At 38.0% G+C, this 24308-nt stretch overlaps 1 protein-coding gene across 3 annotated transcripts in view; it reads left to right on the plus strand.

The window, feature by feature from the left end:
- The window catches only part of LRCH2 (leucine rich repeats and calponin homology domain containing 2), a 198039-nt gene extending 186278 nt beyond the window's left edge, over positions 1–11761 (plus strand). For all 3 annotated transcript variants that reach the window (XM_077448439.1, XM_077448510.1, XM_077448599.1), the window contains 2 exons: positions 3649–3726; positions 9984–11761. In XM_077448439.1, the coding sequence (XP_077304565.1) occupies positions 3649–3726; positions 9984–10103 (198 nt within the window). In that variant the 3' untranslated portion in view covers positions 10104–11761. The remainder of the gene's footprint in view (positions 1–3648; positions 3727–9983) is intronic.
- Positions 11762–24308: the final 12547 nt, after the last annotated feature.

Below are 24308 nucleotides of genomic sequence, written 5' to 3' on the forward strand. Positions count from 1 at the left end.
AGTCGGGGCTGGCTCCAGCATAAGACAAAGTGCCCTGCATGTGTGGGAGAGTAGAGTCCACTCCATGTTACTTTGACCCCCTCCTGTTGCACTGCCCCATGTTACCATGACCCCTCCTGTCACATTGACCCCCTCCTTTCACACTGCCACCCCATGTTACTCTGACCCCCTCCTGTCACACTGCTTCCCCCCAATGTTACTGACCCCCCATGTTACGCTGACCCCTCCTGTCACATTGCCTCCCCCCAATGTTACTATTACCCACTCCTGTCACACTGCCTGCAACAGGAGGTGTAATTGCATCTGTGGCATGTGAATGCGGAAAGAAAAAAATGTATATGTGTATATATAATATACACGCGCATGTGTGTTTGAGCTTTGGTTTGGGATGCACACGCTAATGCAACAGGCTGCACACACCTATGGATTCGAACCATCTATGGGTGCACCCCTGAACTCTGCACTCAGTACATAGCGCACCTCTGCACTTCTTTGGTAAGACTGAAATACAAAATATGCATTATAATGTTTTTTCTCTATCTTATCTTCTTATTTGGTAGTCCATATCCCCAAAAATTGTAAGAAGTATATATTTTTTTATATCTCGTGGACAAAATGTGGGAAATAACGTATATATCATATGGTCATTACATAAACACATACCTAATACACTGCATAAATCATTTGAGTAAAATATGCTTATAAAATGGTTTGCCATTTGCCAATAAAAAAAAAATATATATATATATATATATATATATATATATATATATATATATATATATATATATATATAATGTCCCCGGATTTCATTTAAAAAAATCTGGTCACCTTACAGCACACTTACATGTAGGATTCTTGACATTCAGCACAAGAATTGCATGTGGACAGTGCAAAGCTGTCATTGATGTGTCAGTAGCTTTTTCTTCCCAAGCCAGCATATAATTTAAAAAGCCACCAAAGCCCAAGGCAACCCCTATGTGATACTGAAAGGAGGGAGCGGTGCAAGGGGTTGGTAACGTGTTTCAAAGGAGCAATTCTTTTTCAAAAAACGTTTTACATTGGATCTGAATAGCTTTGATTTCTATGTCCAAAACAATCCTTCCTGGGTAAATTGTATACATTTCAAATATGATTGCAGAATTCATTGCAGGGTCCCTTCTGTTTTGCCCTTGATACTGCTGTGGTCTTAGTTGCCGGGATAGGGACACCTTTTTTGACAGCGTTAGAAGATGCTAGCTAGATGCAGATTGGTGATTGTCATTGCAGACTGTATATGAAGTGCTAATTATGTATATGTGCATATACAGTGTGTGTGTATATATACAGTGCATCTGGAACGTATTCACGGCACTTCACTTTTTCCAGATTTTCTTATGTTACAGCCTTATTCCATTAAATTCATTATTTTCCTCAAAATTCTACAGTGTACCCCATAATGACAATGTGAAAGAAGTTTGCATTCATATTTCAATCCTGACTAGTCTCGCAGTTCCTGCCCACTGAAAACATCCACACAGCATGATGCTACCACCACCATGCTTCACTGTAGGGATGGTTTTGGCCAGGCGATGATCGTTGCCTGATTTCCTCCATAGATGACTCTTGCCATTCAGGCCAAAGAGTTAAATCTTTGTTTCATCAGACCAGACAATTTTGTCCTTCAGGTGCCTTTTGGCAAACTCCAGATGGGCTGTCATGTGCCTTTTACTGGGGAGTGGCTTCTGTCTGGCCACTCTACCATACAGGCCTAATTGGGGGAGTGCTGCAGAGATTGTTCTTCTGGAAGGTTCTTGGTCACCTCCCTGACTAAGGCCCTTCTCCCCCGATCACTCATTTGGCCAGGTGGCTCGCTCTAGGACGAGTCTTGGTGGTTCCAATCTTCTTCCATTTACAGATGACAGAGGCCACTGTGCTCATTTTGCCTTCAGTGCTGCAGATATTTTTCTGTACTCTTCCCCAGATCTGTGCCTTCATACAATCCTGTCTCTGAGGTCTACAGGCAATTCCTTGGACGTCATGGCTTGGTTTGTGCTCTGACATGCACTGTTAATTGTAGGACCTTATATAGACAGATGTGTGCCTTTCCAAATCATGTCCAATCAACTGAATTTATCCCAGGTGAACTCCAATCAAGTTGTAGAAACGTCTCAAGGATGATCAGTGGAAAAGGGATGCACCTGAGCTAAATTTTGAGTGTCATGGCAAAGGCTGTGAATACTTATGTACATGTGATTATTTATTTTTATAAATTTGCAAAGGTTTTTAAACGTCTTTCACGTTGTCATTATGAGGTATTGTTTGTAGAATTTTGAGGAAAATAATGAATTGAATCCATTTTGGAATAAGGCTGTAACATAACAAAATGTGGAAAATGAGAAGCTCTGTGAATACTTTCTGGATGCACTACAATCTTGTCTATGTTGAATGTTTTATGTGAGCTGTTCCTTGATGCAAAAGGAGGCTTACTAGTGGCAGTTGTCCAAGAGTTTACTAGACTTGACATCCGTAGTAAATGTCTGCCTTTTATACTTGAGAACAGGTAGTACTTGTACTGTAATTAGGGAGATTTATGGGGTGTAAAATGAACTAAATGTTAGATGTTGTGAGACGTATTATAGCAAATTGATAGGATCAAAAATCCATTTTCCTGCACAAAAGCAACTCTGCCAGTATTAAACATTTACCTGACCACATCTTAGGTGTATCTGTGTTTTAAATGATGCAAGAACAGAGAAAACTGACATGGATTACAAGCTGTGGCAGATTGCAGGCCTGAATACTGGTAATAAATAAATGAAGAAACACGTCTTTTAAACACGAAATGCTATTGAAAAACAGGAATGCAGTACAATCAAATCAACTTCTTTTATGCTTGTAATAGGTGCAGCTTGAGGAAATTTCTTAACAAATAAGAAATGAGTAAACAAATAATAAGATCAACTCCCATGATGCAATGCTTGGTACTAGCTATTATTTGTTAGGCCTAGACATTGTCAATCAATTACATTGCTCTTTGTAAACTTCAAAGCTGTTTTGCTGTGGCTGTGACTTGAGGGGTGCCAGGGGCTTGTTGCAAAAAAACTAGGAAGGTGAGAATAACAGAGCTAGTGGGTGGATTCAAAACAAATTCTATCTTTTTGACATGAGTGGGCAAGTTGACAGTGTCTCTTTAAAGTCCTGCAGGAATCGGGCTCCGTCAGTGTGGATAGAAATCTCTTGATTGTGGATTTCAAACCTGGCCATATAGATGGAGCAACTTTCATTCAGTTCCTGATGAAGTGACCAAATTAGCTCTGGGTGGCCTTCAGCCCCTCCAGCATCCCTGGATTGACCATTTTCCACCCAGCTCCTTTGATTTTTTATTTTTTTTTATGAACAATGCCTGCATCCAATCGGATGCAGGCACTGTTCTGGTACGTTGAGAGCTGGCAAGGATTGCTGTGAAAATACAATTGCCATGACAGTAGATTTGTCCATTTACACTGTGTAGCATGGATCAATGAAACTGATTTTGTGGTCAGTTCCCCTGTCTCCGCCTTCTTAAGACGGTTGGTTATTGTTCTTTTATGTTTTCTCTGTGTGTTTGTTGGAATCAGTATTATGTATTTGCTAATTAATGGTATGTGGTCATTGTATGTGTTTTAGCCTAAACTCAGCATGGCAAAATGCAGGCGCAATGTGGAAAACTTTCTGGAGGCATGTAAAAAACTTGGAGTTCCACAGGTGAGTCTCGTTTTCATACTTGGGTTACAAATACATATTGTTTATCAGTTTTACTGTCAGTGGAGTGTTATAATCATTTCAGCAGCTCGACTTTTAGCATGTTAACTAGTTTTTAGTCAATTTCACTCCTCTCTTCCCATCTCTGGCATCCCTTTATGTGGGTTTATGATTAGATGTCACAAGGTATACCTGATCGGGAGACTGTCCTGCTGCCTCCCGTATCAAGAGACCAAGTGCGGTCAATGAGGGCTTGGCCACTACACTGGGATTGTGCAGTGTGCACGCTCTTAATACAGAAACCTCAGCTGTTCTTGGACACATACAGTTGTGCTCATAATTTTACATACCCTGGCAGAATTTATGATTTCTTGCCCATTTTTCAGAGAATATGAATGATAACGCAAAAACATTTCTTTCACTCATGGTTCACTCATGGTTAGTGTTTGGCTGAAGCCATTTATTATGAATCAGTTTTGTTTGCTCTTTTTAAATCATAATCACAGCAGAAACTACCAACATGACCCTGATCAACAGTTTACATACACTGGTGATTTTGGCCTGACAACATGCACACAAGTTGACACAAATGGGTTTGAATGGCTATTAAAGGTGACCATCCTCACCTGTCATCTGTTTACTTGGAATTAGTGTGTGTGTATAAAAGGTCAATGAGTTTCTGGTCTCCTGACAGACCCTTGCATATTTTATCCAGTGCTGCACTGACGTTTCTGAATTTGGAGTCATGGGGAAAGCAAACGAATTGTCAAAGGATCTGTGGGAAAAGGTAGTTGAACTGTATAAAACTGGAAAGGGATTTAAAAAGATATCCAAGTAATTGAGAATGTCAATGAGCAGTGTTCAAACTCTAATCAAGAAGTGGAAAATGAGGGGTTCTGTTGAAACCAAACCACGGTCAGGTAGACTAAAATTTCAGCCACAACTGCCAGGAAAATTGTTCTGGATGCAAAGAAAAACCCACAAATATCTTCAGGTGAAACGCAGGGCTAAATATGGTGTGGCTGTTTCGAGATGCACAATAAGGAAGCACTGAAGAAAGATGGGCTGCGTGGTCGAGTTGCCAAAAGAAAGCCATTACTACCCAAATGCCACAAAGTATCCCACTTACAATACACCAAACAGCACAGAGACAAGCCTCAAACCTTCTGGCACAACGTCATTTGGAGTGATGAGACTAAAATTTAGTTTTTTGGCCACAACCATAAATGCTACAATTGGAGAGGAGTCAACAAGGCCTATGATGAAAGGTACACCATTCCTACTGTAAAACACAGAGGTGGATCGCTTATGTTTTGGGGATGTGTGAGCTACAAAGGCACAGGAAATTTGGTCAACATTTGGATTCATCAACCAGGAAGCTGCACATGGGACGTACTTGGACATTCCAACATGACAATGATCCAAAAGTTGACCTGTCATTGGCTACAGCAGAATAAAGTGAAGGTTCTGGAGTGCCCATCTCAGTCTCCTGACCTCAATATCATTGAGTCACTCTGGGGAGATCTCAAACGTGCAGTTCATGCCAGACAGCCCAAGAATTTACAGGAACTGGAGGCTTTTTGCCAAGGGGAATGGGCAGCTTTACCATCTGTGAAGATAAAGAGCCTCATCCACAAATACCACAAAAGTGTTCAAGCTGTCATTGATGTTAAAGGGAGCAATACATGGTATTAAGAGCTGGGTTATGTACATTTTTGATCAGTGTCATTTGGATAGTTTCTGTTGTGCTTATGATTTTAAAATAGTAAACACAGTTGATTGATAATAAATGGCTTCAGCCAAACACTAACCATCAGTGAAAGAAAGGTTTGTGTTATCATTTATATTCTCAGAAAAATGGCCAAGAAATCATAAATTCTGTCAGGGTGTGTACACTTATGAGCACAACTGTATATGCATTACATGGGTGGCAAGAGGTTAATTTTAAATGTGTGAGACTTTCTATAGTGTTTGTAGAGTTTGGCCAGTTTAGCTGATCTCTATCACTCTGATCTTTATTTTTGTTACTTTTTGTGGTTTTCTTTTTGTTTTGTTTTTTTAGTTTAAATCGGAGCTTGCACAAAAATGCATACCTTTTTCTTATTTCCCAAGGTTTTTCCCTCCCTGTGCCAAAATGCTGAATTACAATTACAAAAGAAATGACCCCCCACTTTCTCCTGTAGCTCCTAGATGAGTGTAATGTCACCATTCTTCCAGTAAGATCTTGTGGAATACTGAATAGCCCAAATCCAGCAAAAAAAAAAAAGCACTTTTTCACTGCACTGGAGTGTTATCACATATCTGTTTTAGGCTATTCAACATGCCTTAAGATCGCATCTGAAGGATAGTGGGGTCATTTTCTGCAGTAAAAAAAAAAAAACAAGAGGTATGAAGTAAAATAACAAGTTTGTTTATTTTTTTTATAGCCCCCCACCCTCTTCTCTCCCTCTTCTTTTTTTTTTTTTTTTTTTTTTTTTTTTTTTTTTAAAGATTCCCTTTAAAGAGTTCCTGACTTGCCATAAAAAATTAGGGTTCAAATTTTTCTGCAGACTGACCTTGGATCTAAAGCTGGTCTAACGCTAAAAGAATTTCATCAGAAATTTTTTGTTTTTAGAATGTTCGTTTGATGTTCTGATCATTAGTGGTGTCAAAAACGTTTGTAACAGAATGGAAAATTCTTCTCAAATTAACAAATTTCTTACAGAGTGTGAAGTTTTCTTTCAGGATTGGATTTTGCACTTTGCCAGATAAATCTCCCATAATGTGCAGTTATGTTGTGCAAACGAATACACTATTCAGAAGGCCCAGCGTTATAAAGCTCTGCTTTTTTTTGGTTGGTCATTGTGACATTGTGTTATAGCAGTCTAAATTTGGACTTTCTACATTGCAGTTGTCCTGATAAAGGCTACTGTCCTGTAGACTAATTTTGGTTTTCAAGTTTGGGAACCTGACCAGTCAATTTTGTTTTTAACACTATGGTAAACTTTTATAATAACCCTTTCTGTTTTTTATGCTTTAACCCAAGGATTCTGTCACTTTACTCATTCGGGCAAAGTGACAGATTCTATTAAAAGAACCCTCTGCCCACCCTCTGGTACACAATGCTTTCATGACACTTTGATGCTCTTTTGGAGCCCTTGATAATTGTTGGGTGCTTACATGTTTGTATGAGCTCTAGTATGTGAGCACCTCCCAGGGTGCAGTGCTTAAGTCTGAGTGGTCAGTTTCAATTCTAATTTCAAGCACAAACAGGGTGCTGGATTTGGATTTTCTAAAGGTCACTGAAATTGTCACTGGGAACACTGGCTGTGGTTGGCAGCGCTACACAAAACAGGATCACCCTCAGGAAGATGGGAAAGGGCCCAGAGTTGAGAATCCACATAGTACAATCTAATCAGAGTGCCAAACTGGGCAAGGGTCCAAGCTCATTTAACCACTTCCCACCCGGCCAATGTACATATACTGCCGGGTGGGAGCCGCCTCCTTCTGACTGGACGTTCAGGAACGTCCATCAGAAGGAGGGGGATCGCGCGCGTGCCCGCGCAGCGGCGCGATCCCGATGCGCTCGTGTCACCCGGATACGGCGAATCTCGGATCGGCAGGAGGGCTCTGTGATTTGGCCCTCCTGATCACATGACGGCCATGTCTAATCACAGCCTTCATGTGATGTAAACAAACAGCCGGTTGCTAGGCAATCGGCTCTCCTCTCCTCACACGGAAGTCGTCGCTGAGGACAGGAGAGCAGATCGCTGCATCCGGCTGGTGATCAGTGAGTATGAGCTGTTTTTACAGCTTTTTACTCACTGATCACTAGTCTAGTGTAATACACACATGTCCCCAAATAATAAAAAGACGTCCCCAAATAATAAAAACACATGTCCCCCACATATGTCCCACTAAAATCACATGTCCCAATAATTATCTGCACACATATGTACGTGATCACCTGCTCACATCTGTACATGATCATTTGCGTACATATGTCCCTGATCACACAAACCAATTATTATACACTTAACGGAATTTTTTTTACCAAAAACATGTAGCAGAATACATTTTGGCTTAAATTTACGACAAAATTTGATTTCATTGGATTTCTTCTAAAATAGAAAGAAGAAAATATTGTGTTTTTTTTTCAAAATTTTCGCTTTTTTTTGCGCTTATATCACAAAAAATAAAAATGGAGTCGTGAATAAATACCACCAAAATAAAGCTCTATTTGTGTGAACAAAATGATAAAAATGTAATTTGGGTACAGTGTAGCATGACCGCGCAATTGTCATTGAAAGTGCGAGAGCGCTGAAAGCTGAAAATTGGGCTGGGAAGGAAGGGGGTGAAAGTGCCCTGTATTGTAGTGGTTAATGATGCAATTAATTCATAGTAAAACAAAGCCAATGTGTTTTGTGGACAGAATACATTCCCCCCTTCATCATGGAACTCTGACTAGGGTCAAATAGACTCCGGTGAACAGATACCAAATAAAATGGCACTGTTGATTTTACTGCTTGGAAAGTTTCAGGAGGGCAGGGTACGCCAGTGTTAGTGAATTTTCTGTATTCACCAACACTGGCGTAACCTGCTCTCCTGACACTTTCCAAACAGTAAATAGCAATGCTGTGTTATCTGCTCACCTGAGTTCATTTCAGCACTATCAGAATTTAGTAGAATTAAAGGCAAAATGTTTTTTATTTTTATTCCATTTTGCATAGAGTAGAGGAGGGTTATAACCACTTTAAGTTTTTTTTTTTTTTTTTTTGCCACCTGTGTCCCATTGGAGAGATTTCCCTTTACTTCCGGGCCTGTGTGTCACTAGGTTAACTAGAAATAGAACTTGTTCTAGGAACAACCCAAAATTTGAAATTTTCTTTTACTTTCACTTTTGGTGATAACAGGCCTCATGGATGCTGGTTTCTTGTAACGCTGTTTGTCCTGAGGAAATAAATGCAGAAGTGCTAAACTGCAACTAGCATTTATGCACGTTTATCGGAGTTTAACAGCATTCAGCATTTTTTGTAGTCAAAATTTACTCTCCTGAACGTGATTTTAGGATGTTCAGAAAACAGCAAATAAACTCCTAAAAATGTCCCCAACATAGGGGAGTTTAACCACTTCCATTCCGGGCCAATTCTGGCATGCCTCTCCTACATGTAAAAATCATTTTTATTTTACTAGAAAATTACTCATAAACCCCAAAAATTATGTGTTTTTTATCAGAGACCCTAGGGAATAAAATGGCGGTTGTTTCAACTTTTTTTTTCACGCAGTATTTGCACAGCAATTTTTCAAACACACTAAATGAAAGTGAAAAAATATATGTGAAAAAATATATGAGATGAACCCAGAATCCAGGGTTCCTCAATGAAGAGTTAGAGCCAGATAGACACGTACCCAGAAGTAAAAAAGGAACGAATAGTGAAGTACCATCAAAAATTTATTTATTTAAACACAAGATGGGTACTTACAAAAAGAGGGATTAAAGCAAGCATTAAGCATGGAACAGATCGTATGAAACCGTCGTTGGTGGCGTGCGTTCCAAACGACCGGAACTGACGTCAGTATTCCCGTTGATGCTGTTTTACTGGGCCATGATGGTTTGGATTTTTTTTCACCTTTAATAATAAACACCTTCATTTACAAATTGCATTTTGTGTTTACTTGTGTTGTCCTTGACTATTGTTTAAATTGGTTTGATGTTCCGAAACACTTAAGTGTGACAAACATGCAAAGGAACAGGAAATGAGGAAGGGGGCAAACACTTTTTCACACCACTAAGTGTTTTTAAACAGCTATGAAGAGAAGTGAGGTAAGCATGTGTACAATAAATGGAAAGCTGTTTTATTTTTGCTAAATAAGTACATTAATGCTATATAAGTACATAGGAGGGCTGGAAATTAGAAAAAAAAAAGTTGAACTTAGCCTTTAAGCACTGATGAACACATTGGCATTATTCTGCTATGAATCAGTTTGAACATTAAACTACCTTGTACCCTTGGAAGTTTGTTTGGTACTCTCATTGGATTGTATGTGGGCCAATTCTATTCCTTGTCCAGTCCCTACTCCAACAGCGCTTGTTGGGTGGTGGTGAAGGGAGGGGGGCAGGGGTTCTTACAATAGAACACAACACTGTACCCTAAGGCGGCAAAGTTTTTAAATACTTATTTGAATTACTTTTAAAATTTAGCCTTTGTATGCCCACCCTGTTTCTGGCATGGACACTTGAGATTTCATAGTACATTTTTTGTCTTTTGTTTGTTTTTCAGGACAAGCTGTGTTTACCCCACCACATCTTAGAAGAAAGGGGATTAGTAAAAGTTGGAATCACAGTTCAAGCACTGCTAGAACTTCCACTGCTGAGAGCTTCACAACTTTCTTCAGTTTAATCCCAAATCTAGTACGGACACTTAGGACTTAATCTCAAGCCTGAAGTCTGGACTGTTCTGAGATCCGCAACTCCGAAGCTATGTTAGCCCTAAAAGGGAATTGTGCACACCTGCTGTATTATCACTATTTCTAGTGAACCGCAGTGGTATATTTTTAGACATTTAACATATTTTAAAATATTTCTGTCTGTGAAATGCATCTGTAAGAGGTGTCTTTTTCTGCATGTTTGTGTGTTTATGAATATGTGACATATTCATAAATACACAGTTTTAACACCATGAAAAGCCACCTTAAAGTGAACCTGTTAGTTCTGGCCATAATATTCCCTTGTATAGAGCATAATGCCCTTTGCAGTCAAGCAAATGCACAGCAGTTTTTGGACCAGTGTCCTCATCCAAGGGGATGTGTTAGAATTTATCAGCTTAACCTTGAAGTTGTATTGTATAAAATATGTCTAGAAGCATGGGGGATGAAGCTAGCCTGTAAAAGAAACAGCTCCAATACTTACCTTTCCTGGGGCGGTGTGTTAAATTCTGTAGTAACATAGGAGCTGATGAGAGAAATGCAGGCACTTGGTGGAGGACATGCAACCAGAAACTCCAGGACATGTCCAATACCAGCAACACTCAGAGCTCTTCAATAGAGCAAATGTTTCACACACCCCTGCCAGAAAGGTGGATATAAAGCTTGTTTTCTTATATACAGACAACTCCTTATTTCCGCCCAGTCAGTGCACTATGCATAATATAAAGGGCTGCTCTGACTGAAACTGACAGATTCTTTTTTGATTTCTTTTAATATAGTGCTGTAGAACAATGTAAATAATCCAATTTAGTCCTTGTAGTTTATTTTTCACCAGTGAAATCAGTTTAACAATGATTTGTTTTGAGGTATTATTTATTGCACTTATGGTAATTTATATATATGTATTATTATTTCTTTTGTTTTTTATTTTTTGGCATCTTGGGTATTTTAATTTTGTGATTTTAGTGACTGCAAAAAAAGGAAACTGACCTAATTTCTCTGGGTTTTATATATGTATATATTTGTAATTTTTTAAGTATTTTTATAATCTGAGTTGGTGCCAAAATATGTTTGTTTTTTTTTTTTCTTCTTCTTCTGTTGTAGACTGTTTACATGTGAAGTGCCTGTGTAACTGACCTTTATAGAGTCCAAATTTCCACAAAGTGAACTGAGACTTCCCAATGTCAGTTTTGTAATGTCAAGAATTTAACAGGGTTTCACATATTATGTTTTTTGTTCATTTTTTAGGTTACTTTGTAATGTGGGATTTACTTTGCGGACTGAGCACTGGATTTCCATTGTAAATATTTTTTTATTTAGTTTTGAATTTAAGCTAAGACTATGTTTGAAGACTGGATCTTTGATTTGCTCGGGTAAACATTCTTATTGCATTTCATTATTGAAAGTAAAGATCTTTTTATATAAATACTCAACAATCAGTGTGCATTGAAGAGTGACATTCTTGCTTATTTGTACGTTCAACCCTAGGTGGAATCTGCTGTGTAAGAGAAAAAAAAATGCATTGAGTCACATTTTTTAAAGTACCCCAAAGAAAAAAAATGTTAGCTAGGAACCTGCTATCTTTCTCTCCCTTGCTTTAGAAAAATTAAAAGAAGAATGGGATCTGATGGTTTTCATTTGCAGCAGTCTCTTCCTTTCTTATCAGAGGCTCAATCAGCCACCATTGCCAAAATGCATTGCAATTGATTTTATAGTATCCGTGCAGCATAGTCCTTTCTAAAAACTTGTTGGGGTTCTTCTTTCCTTTCACTTCTCCGTTCAGTGTCTCTGGCTGTATATGTATGAAGATTATCTCCTGGTTTTGGATTGGACCAGAGAATAAGAATTACAGCAGTAAAGCAATGCTGGGGTTACAGCTGATGCATCTCTGAGTCAAAAGCCTTAAATATAAGTAAACAACTATGCTCTACTTGGAGCAGGATATTGTGTTCAAATAAGGAGCAGATAAAGTCACTAAATATACAGTGAGTCGTTATCACTTCCTCTCCAAAGCCAGAGCAGATATTGTGCAGTCCAATGTCTTAACACCCAGAAACCTTTTGCGTGCCTATCCCCTTCCTTAGTAATATATTTGTAGAAAGAGGTTAAAGGCTAAGATCACGTTTCCAGAAAATATCCTATGCTGTCAATGGGGTATTACAAAATTACAGTGGTTTTGTAAAATGTTCATCATTGTAAAACTAAAGGCAATTTTTTTTTTTTTTTAAGAGGAGGTTATACTTTACCTGGTCCATGACGTGATATTGCACAGAAAGATTTATGTTCTCTTCTGGCAGACCCCACCTGCGCTATCAGCTCCTCCCTCCTACAGGTGCATGCTCCTGTTGGGTGCCGAGTCAGGCTGTGTGTGTCCTTGGACACATACAGCCCTGGTAAACCACTACCCCAATCCCTCCTCACAGAAGTCTGACTGGCGGCAGCAGCAGCCTATGGCCCAGCCGCCCTCAGTTTCTCCTGTGATAGCCAGAAGGGAGGAAAGCTGGAGGCTGCACTGGAGTCCTGACATGGAGCTAGGTGTTTGGGGACAGGGATGGAAGGACAGGTAGTGGACTTATATCTCTGAAAGGAGAAATAAACTTGTTATGAGAGAAGCATACATACTGCTTTTGGTAATTACTGCTGAAAATACTTTTTGCCTGACTGTCACAATGACCCCCCTGCTTCCCCATTTTAAGTTGGTGTCCAGGAAAGAGTACAAAGAAAAGGACTTTTGACTTTCCTGATCAGAGTATTTGTTCTGGGTCAGTGACCCAAGATAATGAAACCAGTATTTCAGCAGAACTACCCCAACAAGTAGCATTTTCAAAAGTCTGCATAGGGATCCTCTGTGCTTTCCTTTTGGCAGTTTGTTGATAGAAGATAAAAGTTCTAGTTTCCAATGCATTCTGGTTTTCTTCGCTGTTTCTGTATCTACTTCAATCGGACATCTTATTGGCCAGGGTAGGATCCTCTAGGTTTTGGAGGTGTTGTATAACACAAATCCTTAGTTACCAACAGTGCTTGTTTTCCTGACATCATAGATCACATGGCCATCTACCGTTGCCTACTGTAGTCTTGGTTTATACAGCAAGCCCAGTTCATGTCTTCCAATGTAGGGAAAAGGAGGGCGTTAAGAGGTTTTTCGTTTGACTGTTTTTCTGCAGCGTTAATCTGAAAATGTTTTAATAGGCTGTATAATTTTCTTGATCAGATTTGAAACATGTCTCAGTTTGTCATGGCATGGATTCCACAAATATTCTTTTGAGATTCTGATAAATAGTAACATGATTGCATCGCACAATTTCTATGGGTTTGTCAGCTGCACATTTATGCTGTGAATCCTCACTTCTGCCACCTCCCAAAAGTGTTCTATTGAATTCAGATCCAGTGACTGGCCTACCATCTGTGCGTCAAGATTCATCAGATCAGGCTACATTTTGTTCTGTCAACGCAAACCAGTCTGTATTTTAATTCTGACCTCTCATCAACAAGGAATTTCTGTTCACAAAATTACTACTCCGTGGATATTTATCTTTTGTGCCATTCTGTGTAAATTCTACAAACTGTTGTGGGTAAACATCTCGGAAGATCAGCAGTTATAGAAATACTCTAACCAGTCCATCTGACACCAACAATCAAGCTGTGTCAAAAACATTGGGATCACATATTTTTTCCTATCCTGATGTTTTGATGTGAACATTACCTGAAGCTCCTTACCCGTATCCGCATGACTATGCATTTTGCTGCTGCCACCTGATTGAGTGATTATATACTTGCACAAATTAGCAGGTGTTCCTAGTAAATTGATCCTTGTGTTTGTGCCGTTAGATATTTACACACATACTAAGGACTGAGAGAGAGTCGTAAGCTTTTGAGAGTGATTCAAGCAATTCTCCTGGTGACCTTGTGGTAATAAGCAAAAACGGTCTAGGATCTGTAGCATCCAAAGTGTATGTTTGAAGAAATTTCTCATGTTACAACATTGCAACGAACTTTCATCATTTATCAAATCCTGTTTTGTATATCACACATACACTTTTTTATAATAAGCAGTTACTTTTATTACTTTTAAAGCCATATTGAAAAACAAAGGGCCCTGTAAAAACTGGAGGACAATGAATGGAGTGTAATGTGATGAATCTATGTGTCCTCGTTCTATTGCAGGTCAAATCATAAATGCAGGCAGTTGTTTGAAGTTGGTATCCACTTTTCCTGCAGTATTTTATACAATGCCCTTTAGCACAGCCAAGGTGAAAGCTGCTTTTACTACCTCTGTATAAACATTGAAGCTCTGTATTTTGGCAAACATAAAAAAAAATAACATCTTGTTATAGTATGATTCCGGGTAAAATGTATTTTCTTTTAATGATACAGCAGGCTATTTTAGTTCTTTGTTTTTTGTTTTTTTTTCATTACTTATTTTATTACTTTTTGTAGAAACTTTGCTCAAAGGAAGAAAGAAACAAGTGTACACATGTAACTGCAGAATTACTTTTTTTTTTTTGTGTGTGTGCTGCAGTTAAGTGGTTGTGTTATTCAGTTTCTTCCATATAATATTCCCATGCAGTTTCTTTCAAGGGTTAGTTCACCTTTACCAAAAAACTGCTTGTGCAGAGAAGGGACATCTGTAGATGAAAACAAGTTTGTGCAACTTTGACCGAAATTGAATAATACCCTTGCTATAGTTGTAGGTCATTTACATACCTCATGAGATTTAACCTGAAAATTCCCCGGACCTTGGGTCGGGTAGAGGCCTACCTAATACTGTTCACCTTCCCCATCACAGGAACGAGTGCTTTCTCTGATTCAAACTAAGTTATGCACACTTTCTTACCCCCAATACTGTAGTTCTGAGCTAAGAATTTGAGAGCTCACTCCTGTGATGGTCAAAGTAACAGTAATAGCTGGACCTCGCTTAGCAATGTCCTGGAAGCTTTCAGGTCACCAAGTACAAAAATGGCCTACACCTATAACAAGGTATTATTCCACGTTCGTCAAGCTGCACAGTGTGTTATCTACAGATGCTCCTTATCTGCATAGGCAGTTTTTTGGTAAAGTTGAACTAACCCTTTAAGTGTTTGCTCTATGAAAAGGAGGTCATGGGCTACCTACCTGAGTCAATTAGCAACCTGTGGAGGCCATGAGACTTTCAACAGGGGCCAGCAGAAGGGTGAGAGTTTTGAAATGTTAATTCAAGCACAGAAATTGCTACACTTCTGGAACTCCACCACATCGTTTGGCTCTGCATGACTACAACACTGCTTGCAATCTTTGAAAGCTTTTTCTCATGTATTACAAACCTATGTGTTCTGTTTATGCCTAAGGCTGCCTTTCTTTTGACTTTATTCAGATAAAAAATAGTGTGAAGGCATTTTAGCGATAGTGAATATTGTGCTTTTAAATAGTGTTTATAATAGTTTATCGAAACACATGACAAATTTAGTATTGTTTCATACCCACTTCATACTTTAAAACTGTATTATCAATATAACCACCTCGGCAATTGAAGTGATAAACATGTACCAAATGGCCATATTGCGGGTTGCCAATAGAAGCATTTACTGTATTTATTGGCATATAACACTTTTTCACCATGAAAATCAGGAAAAATGGCATGTGCGTGTTATACGCCAATACACAAATTTAAGTTTTTCCTGAAACTTCCCTCTTAAAATGAATGTGCGTGTTATACACCTGTGCGTGTTATACGCCGATAAATACGGTATATGAAAGTTTCTTACTTTCATGTCTTTTATGACTACCTTCATCCAAGGTGTTGAGTGTCATTGTGGATAACCAATCTAACAGAGTTTGAGAATAACCTATTTATGGACAGAATTTAGGCAGAGAAGATCTAGGACCATAGCCAATACTCTGCACATGCGTGGGCAACTACCTGGAGGTCATTATTTTTATTTTTTTTCCATGGCGCATAACTTCTTAGCAATCTGCTTCAAAACTATTTTATATACATTCATGTCATGCAAGGAGCCTTACTGTCCTGCGCCCTATAAAATAGTTGCATGGTCTATTATAGATAGTGTTACACCCTTGATGGTGTACTGCAGTGCAGTATTGTATGTGGGCTTCATTTTTGCAAGATTGAACTGCACTGACCTGACCACAACATTTGGAAGATAGAGAATGTTCTTTTAGTTGAGATGACGGGAATTTGCTTTATGTAATCTTTTGTGCTCCATTGTCTTAAGCACTTCCTTATTGGTGAAATTCTTTTGAAATGTTTGTCATCTATTTTTAGTAATTCTGCAAAAGTAAGGAACCCTCAACAATGGAAAGTTTCTGTTCAAAGGACATCTGTTTAACAAAGCTTTTGACAATGACAAGTACTTGCCTATGTTCTGTGACTAGACAGATGTGCCAGGTGCCTGTAGCAATAAGGTGACTACACACCTGCCAATATTTTAATTAAGTGTTAATAAATCACACCTCTTGCAGGGCTTGCATCCTGTCAAATTTCCATAGAAGTTGATGAGAATGTACCACCACTATTCATCTTTTCCATGCAGATTTTCCAACTTGCAAGTGTTATTCTTTATCTTTTCTATATTTTGTTGGCCACATGCGTGAGAATATCACAGGAAGACCTGAAAACTCAGGACTTTTAAGTGAAGAAGTTTCACTGCCCATAATTCTCTGCTATCTGCCTGTCTTTGTCCACAATTAGAATTTGGTTGTCCATAAACTGAGGGATCAGGCAATAGGAATGTGATGCCTGCATATCAATGCTTGCATCACAGAACTGCCATGTAGTCTTTATAGCTTTAGTGATTATGTACCTGCAGTTCCTACATAAAGACTTGTTTTCTTTTTACCATAATCAGTTAACAGTTGCACAGACCTTATTTATTCATATAGAACAATTTCGATGAAGGATGAGGACACCCCTTTCAGAATTCCCTGCAGTGCCTGATCTTCACAATCCGTGATCATATTGTCTCCTAATATTTTTCCTAAGATAAGGTAAAAAGGAACTCTGCTCTAAATTGGCTTCCTCCTTGCTTTCTTCCTTGTTTTTCTTATGACAGAATGAGACTCTTTGGATCTTCTTAAATAAACTTTTTATAATTTTGTCTGTTTCCAAAGCTATTAGTAAAAAAATTAACTGCTGTCCAGAACAAGATACCCAGAATAAATAGGTGTCTGTGCTTAGCCTGGTTAAATATGAAGAGTGGTTGCACCTGCTTTTACTATTGACTAACGTGACATACTGGAGACGAGTGGTACCCTAGTGGGTTATTAGCCCTGTAATAATTGAATTCTATTTTTTTTTTGTATTTATTTTCTGTGCTGGAAAACCTGATCTCTGGTGAGGAGATTAGAAGACTATGTAGAGGCAGGAAAATTCTGACTGGAGGGTGTGAGTATATCAATAATTAAGCATGTGCATTTAAATGTTCTGCACTGCATGGTCCTTACAGGCATACACATCTGAAAGAATCAAAAAATATAGCCGTTATGTGGCCATGCATCCTCTTGACAAAATTACTCTGGATGTGGGTTTAAGTGGTATGCAAATTTAGTTGAAAAATTGAGACATATTTGTTACTAGTTTGAGAGATCTAAACATCTTTAAAACTGAAATTATGGAAGTGATTATGTTTAAAGTTCTTCAAAGTGAGCTTGGTGCCTTATATGGCTTGACAGCAAATCCTTGGGAAACGCCACTGTAGATTTCATGCGGGATGGAGATTGAGAAGCACTTTGTATTCAAACTGTTACTCTGATTTGGCCTATGTGTGTTTTTCTTTGTAATTCTTCTCTTACACAAGAGTCTATGCTTGGAAGCTCTGGATACACTTCAAAACCTGTAAATGGGATGAAAAAGACAATCTAAATATATGTAAAGCAGGGTGCAGGAAACTAGTACTTTATGGCCAGCAAAAAACATAATATTGCAGAAGACATAACTATTCTTTTCATACTTTAACACTGCAGCTTTCAAAGTTGACCTGTAAACTCTTAAGGTGTTACTAAACCCTTGCATTCACTATATCTGGTCTCCCACAGTACACAGGACATGCAATCATTTTAGTAAATATAAACTGCAAAATAGTACCTTTTTGTCATAAGCCGTATTTAGCAGTCTTGTGACTTCAATCAGTGTCATATTAAAGCTTGTAGGAGGAGCTTTCATTCTACTCTGACTGTCCTATGAGGCTGCAGGACCCCTGACCCTCTGTCTGGACAGTGCTGATTTGGCCTGTGCTGATCACAGGCACCCCCTCCTGAGGAAAAAAATATATATATATATATATCTAGCAATACACACCGAACTGAGCATGGGAAGAGTGAATGCAAAGGCTCTGTAGTATCAGGGGATGGATAGGGGACATTTGAAGTAGTAGAGGATCAGAGAGGACAGGATCAAACAGATTTTTTACACAGGTTTAAAAGATGCAGAGGATTAACCCCTTAGGTTCCACAGTGAGTATAACAGACATACTTTACTGCATATATTGACTGATTTTACTGTTGAGGGTTTAGTAACACTTTGATATGTCATGTATTTTTTAACATGACCAAGAATAATATGGACTAAACAAAACAAGTCACTTTTCCCAGCTGCTAAGTAGGTATACTATATACCTATATATGGCAAAAATCATCTTTGTGTACATGAAAGAATTTTGTAGATGTTGCAAGAGAACATGTAGAACACTTCTACCAGTGAATTTCAAATCAATAACAATCTCAAAGAATTGCTATGATTACAGCATATTTGTTGAAGGAAATTATTTTCACTAAGTTTTCTTTTTAAGGTGTCTGATAAGACAGAGCTTTTCCATTTTATATTTATTACTTGAAACTAGAGAGGGAAATTCTGGAATAGCATTCAGTGTGCTGACTTAAAATGGACTTATTAAGATATTGTGTTAGCAGTCTTTCTAGGGTGGATTTATTTGAACTAGTAGACGGGCTGAAATGCTTTTCCTAAACAAAATGCTTGTTGCCTTTGGTGCTGGCCACATATTAGAAGGCCTGGATAGAGTTAGGAATATGGTGTCCTTTGAATGAAAGCATCAGAGTTCGAATTGACCAATCCTCCCCTTCACTAGAGATCATGTGACAAAAATATTAGGACTTCACACATGTCCAACACTGATAGCAGCATGGAACAGCATCTTTTTAGAAAGGATAAGTAGTTAAACAATTATTTTACTAATGTCAGTCTTATCTATTGCTCTTCCATTCCTGCATGCCTGTTATTTGAGAATAGGGCTGTGTACACGCTGGGCGACTGGTCACATTTTGGCCCGTGTGTATAGGTCCCAGTCTGACCGAAGCCAGTCTCACGACCAACTTCTGTCAAATGAGCATGTTGGAAAACCAGCATCTGATCCGTGCTAATAGCCAATGGCTGTAAACAATGATCAGTGAGTTCTGGTGGGGAGGCAGGCCCCGTCAGAATTCAAAAGGCTAAGTGGGGGGGGGGGGGTTGCCACATGAACATCAATTGTGTTTGTAGAGTGATCTGTAAGGTTTTTGTTTTGTTCAGCCCGCCGGGTTGAACGAAAAAAAACTTAGTGTGTACCCCGCTTAATTTCGGTTTAGGATGGTGTCTGCATTAACTTTCTTTTTAATTTGATCACTGTTGGCAGATTTTTGTTCAATTTGTTTATGTAAATATTTGAAATACCGACAACATAATGAACATGTAAATACTTTTAAATCTTGAACTTTTTCATAAAAAAAAAAAAACTGCCATTTTTTGTGAATGCTTCCAGATTTTCTATGTTAGTCTTCAGAGCTGTTTCTTTTTTTTTTTCTGCAACTGTAAATAGTTTTTTTTTACTGATCTTGCATGAATAACTTGCCTAAAGCTGTATATATTCTATGAATAAAATACAACTTTCATTAACAAAGTTGTAAGGAGTCTTTGTTATGCTGCTACAGCAAGTTGGAGATTCAATTATACAAAACCTGATTTAAGAGAAATGCTTTTGCAGATGTCTTTCTGAAAATGCAAATTACCTGGCAATCATGTTGATCATTTAGTTCGGTTTCACTGAGCTCCAAACAAGTATTCAAGAATAAAGAATATAAGGAACAAGAACAATAATTGCAGTTAGGGCCTGTTCTATTGACAACAGGCAACTAGCATTTTCATGTTCAGTTTCCTTTAATAAGTTGTGTTCCCTAAAACAAACAAAATGTTAAAATGAAACAATAATGTATCATATTTCTTATGGTACTTATGTAGTTCTGACTCTTAATAGGAAATAATATACAAATGTGCTAAATGTTTGCCTAAATTGTATGTTGGTAGTTGGGGAATGACCGTAAAATAGTTACTGTAGTTCTGGAAACCAATGGCTCTTATTTAGCACATATTCATAAATAATACTGCTAGACTAGTATGCTGAAGCTTTAAACCTGGCAAAACCACTTCAGTCCCTTTAACTGTATATCCCCTTATGGTCCAGAGCAATTTTTACATTTCAGTTATAAGTCTATAGATTTGACAATAGCTTTGTCTTTAGTTAATAGTAATTATAATAAATACATATTGTATATTATTTTTGATACTAGTAAGGCTTGCTCTTGGCAATGTTGTCTTTCAAAAATTGTTTTATTTTCTTTGCAATATAGATAAAACAAGCAAATTAAAAAAAGCACTGTTCATGGTCCACTGTCATTTTATAAACAAATGTTACTTTTTAGAAAAATGCATAATATTGTATAATTTGTCCTGTTTATATAAGGACACTAAAATTGAGTTTTATTTACAACTAGTGTTAACTACCATAAGTGCATGTTTTATTCTAAAATATGTACCATTTATAATGACACTAAAATTATGCATACCTTTATCAGAATGCATGGTGAAGTTACAGTGAGGGGAAAACCGTATTTGATCCCCTGCTGATTTTGTACATTTGTCCACTAACAAGGAAATTATCAGTCTATAATTTTAATGGTTTATTTTACCAGTGAGAGACAGAATAATAACACAAATATCCAGAAAAACACATATAAAAAGAGTTATAAATTGATTTGCATTTTAATGAGTGAAATAAGTATTTGATCCCCTATAAAGCAGGAAGATTTCTGGCTCCTAGGTATCTTCTATGCAGGTAAAGGGCTGAGATTAGGAGCTTGTTACCTATATAAAAGACACCTGTCCACAGAAGCACTCAATCAGATTCCAATCTCTCTACCATGGCCAAGACCAAAGAGCTGTCCAAGGATGTCGGGAACAAGATTGTAGACCTACACAAGGCTGGAATGGGCTACAAGACCATCGCCAAGCAGTTTGGTGAGAGAGTGACAGCAGTTGGTGCGATTATTTGCAAATGGAAGAAATGCAAACTAACTGTCAAGTCTGGGGCTCCATGCAAGATCTAAATATAAATTACACAGTTGCGCTTGTTCAGAGTGAGCCTCAGCAAAGCCCAGGAACAATATACAAAATGCGTTGAAACAAGTTAGTATTAAGACACAAATATGTGTGACAATATGGTAAGTGTCTCTGTAGAGTAAAAGTGACAGTGAAATCTTGAATCCACAAATAAACTCTTGTTCCAACAGAATATTTTCCAAAGTTTTCCACCACCACCGAGGGAAAAATAAGTTTTCGAGTGGGAACTCTTACCAGAAGCTTTGGACTTCCTTATGAGCGAGGTAATATGCTCTTGCAGATATAGCCCTCTGCAGGGTCGGATGGTTCGCCTCATCCCAGAGCTCCCTTACACTTGCTAGAGATCCTCCTCGATGTAAAGCATGCAACCGAATCTCATCTAGGGGTCTCCATTAGCTCAGTACTGTAAAGTATGTATGTAGAAAAAATGCTCCAATAGTGTATTAACATAAAAACGGGTCATTGTTGCTTAAAAAGCATGTAGTATAAAAAAGTTCCACGTTAAATTGAACGTTTGCCGGCAAACAAAAATTACAAATCACCCGCACTTCCGATTCAAGATTTCACTGTCACTTTTACTCTACAGAGACACTTGCCATATTGTCACACATATTTGTGTCTTAATACTAATGCTGGCCATACACTATACGAAAAATCGGCTGAAATTTGGTCAGTTCCTTCCTTTTTCGGCCAGTTAATGGGTACAAAATCAATAATCGTTGGGACGTTTTTGAGCTGAAAAAAAATAAAGGACAAGTTTGAAAATGTTCTGCCGAATGAACAATAAATTGAAAGGTTAATGCGTTTCCTGTCCGAACTGTTTGTAGTAGGTATATGTAAAAAAAACATATAAAAAATTTACTAATTTATGTCCACTGAACGATTTATCAGTCATTACATGATGGCACTATTGTTTGCTCTAACGGCCGAATGTCTGTTTTTCGAAAATGTGTTTGGTCGATTTGTATGGCCCCGCATTACTTGTTTCAACACATTTTGTATATTGTTCCTTGGCTTTGCTGATGCACAATTTGAACAAGTGTGACTGTGTTATTTATATTTGTTTACTGTGAAGATATCTCAGAGTTCTGTCGCTGCTGTTTATACTTATTGATCACTTTTTTTTTCTCTTTAGATTTAGCGTGGTATTTCTTTTTGGTATTTGATTTCCATGCAAGACCTCACCTCATGGAGTTTCAATGATCATGAGAATGGTGAGGTGATCAGCACAGAACTACATGGCAGAATCTTGTCAATGATCTCAAGGCAGCTGGAACCATAGTCACCAATAAAACAATTGGTAACCCCCTACGTCATGAAAGACTGAAAACCTGCTGCTCCTGCAAGGTCCCCCTGCTCAAGAAAGCACATGTACAGGCCCGTCTAAAGTTTGCTAACATCTGAATGATTCAGAGGAGAACTGGGTGAAAGTGTTGTGGTCGGATGAGACCAAAATCAAGCTCTTGACATCAACTCAACTCTCCATGTTTGAAGGAGCAATGCTGCCTATGACCCCAAGAATGCCATCTCCACTGTCTAACATGGAGGTGCAAATCATTATGTTTTTGGGGGGGTTTCTGCTAAGGGGCCATGACAACTTCACTGCATCAAAGGAATGATGGATGGGGCCATGTTCTGTCAAATCTTGGGTGAGACATCCTTCCCTTAGCCAGGGCATTGGAAATGGGTTGTGGCTGGGTCTTCCAGCATGACAATGACCCAAAACACACAGCCAAGTCATGTTTTGTGAAGGAGTCAAATACTTATTTCACTCATTAAAATGCAAATCAACATATAACTTTTTTGAAATGCATTTTTCTGGATAATTTTGTTATTCTGTATTTCACTGTTAAAATAAACCTACCATTAAAAATATAGACTGATCATTTCTTTGTCAGTGGGCAAACATACAAAATTAGCAGGGGATCAAATACTTTTTCCAAATAAAATAGTCTCCCACATTTGCAGACAATTAAATATCCCTAAACAAATTAAGTAACAAAATAAATGAAAATTTGGAAGAAATGGCAAAGCAACAAAATAAGGGGGAGAAATTGACAACTTGGGGTTAACTAAGGGTTTACAGTGTATGGTTGGAGGAAGTGATACTTTATTTGCACAAACTGATCATTTTTCGGAACACTTTTTCGGAAAATTTTGACTTGTGTTTGACGCAAAAGTTAATGTTCTCAAAGTCTATTTTAGTTTTCTAATTCAATATTAGATGCATACTTAAAACAACTTCAACTCCATAACTATAACTGTCTCATTCAATCTCATAAATATTTACAGCTTCTGTGATTATTTTTCACTATCATTGCTAAAGCATGTGGTCAATATTGCAAATAATAATTTTTCTAGTTTAGTGAATCGAGCATTTTTGTCTTAAGTGTGACAAATAGTTGACCGTTACCAATTTCTATGCTTGCATAGTTTCTTTTGATCCAGAGTACATGAAGGAGATCACTCAGACATTGAAAAATAATGGACGAGTTCCAAACTAAATGTTCAGTGGGAAGTCAGAATCTGCATGATGCAAGGATTTTTAGTGTTATTGTTTTTTTCCATTTTTAGAGGAAACCATTCTGATATCCTGACAGTTCTTTGGAAGTGTTTTTCTTTTTATTGTGGATTTCCTAAGAGAGACTGCCAAAAACTTACATGGAACACAAGTACGTTAACTGCAAAAAAAATAAAAAAAATTGTATGCATGTTCAAAATGAATATTGTGTTTTTCTTTAGTTAGTTTCCCAAAAAAACAATGACTAGTAGAAAAATATTTGCAGACCTCTGCTTCTGA

Source organism: Lithobates pipiens, unplaced genomic scaffold, assembly GCF_037356315.1.
Source record: "Lithobates pipiens isolate NorthernLeopardFrog02 unplaced genomic scaffold, aLitPip1_a1.2 Scaffold_1, whole genome shotgun sequence".
Taxonomy (NCBI): Eukaryota; Metazoa; Chordata; class Amphibia; order Anura; family Ranidae; genus Lithobates; species Lithobates pipiens.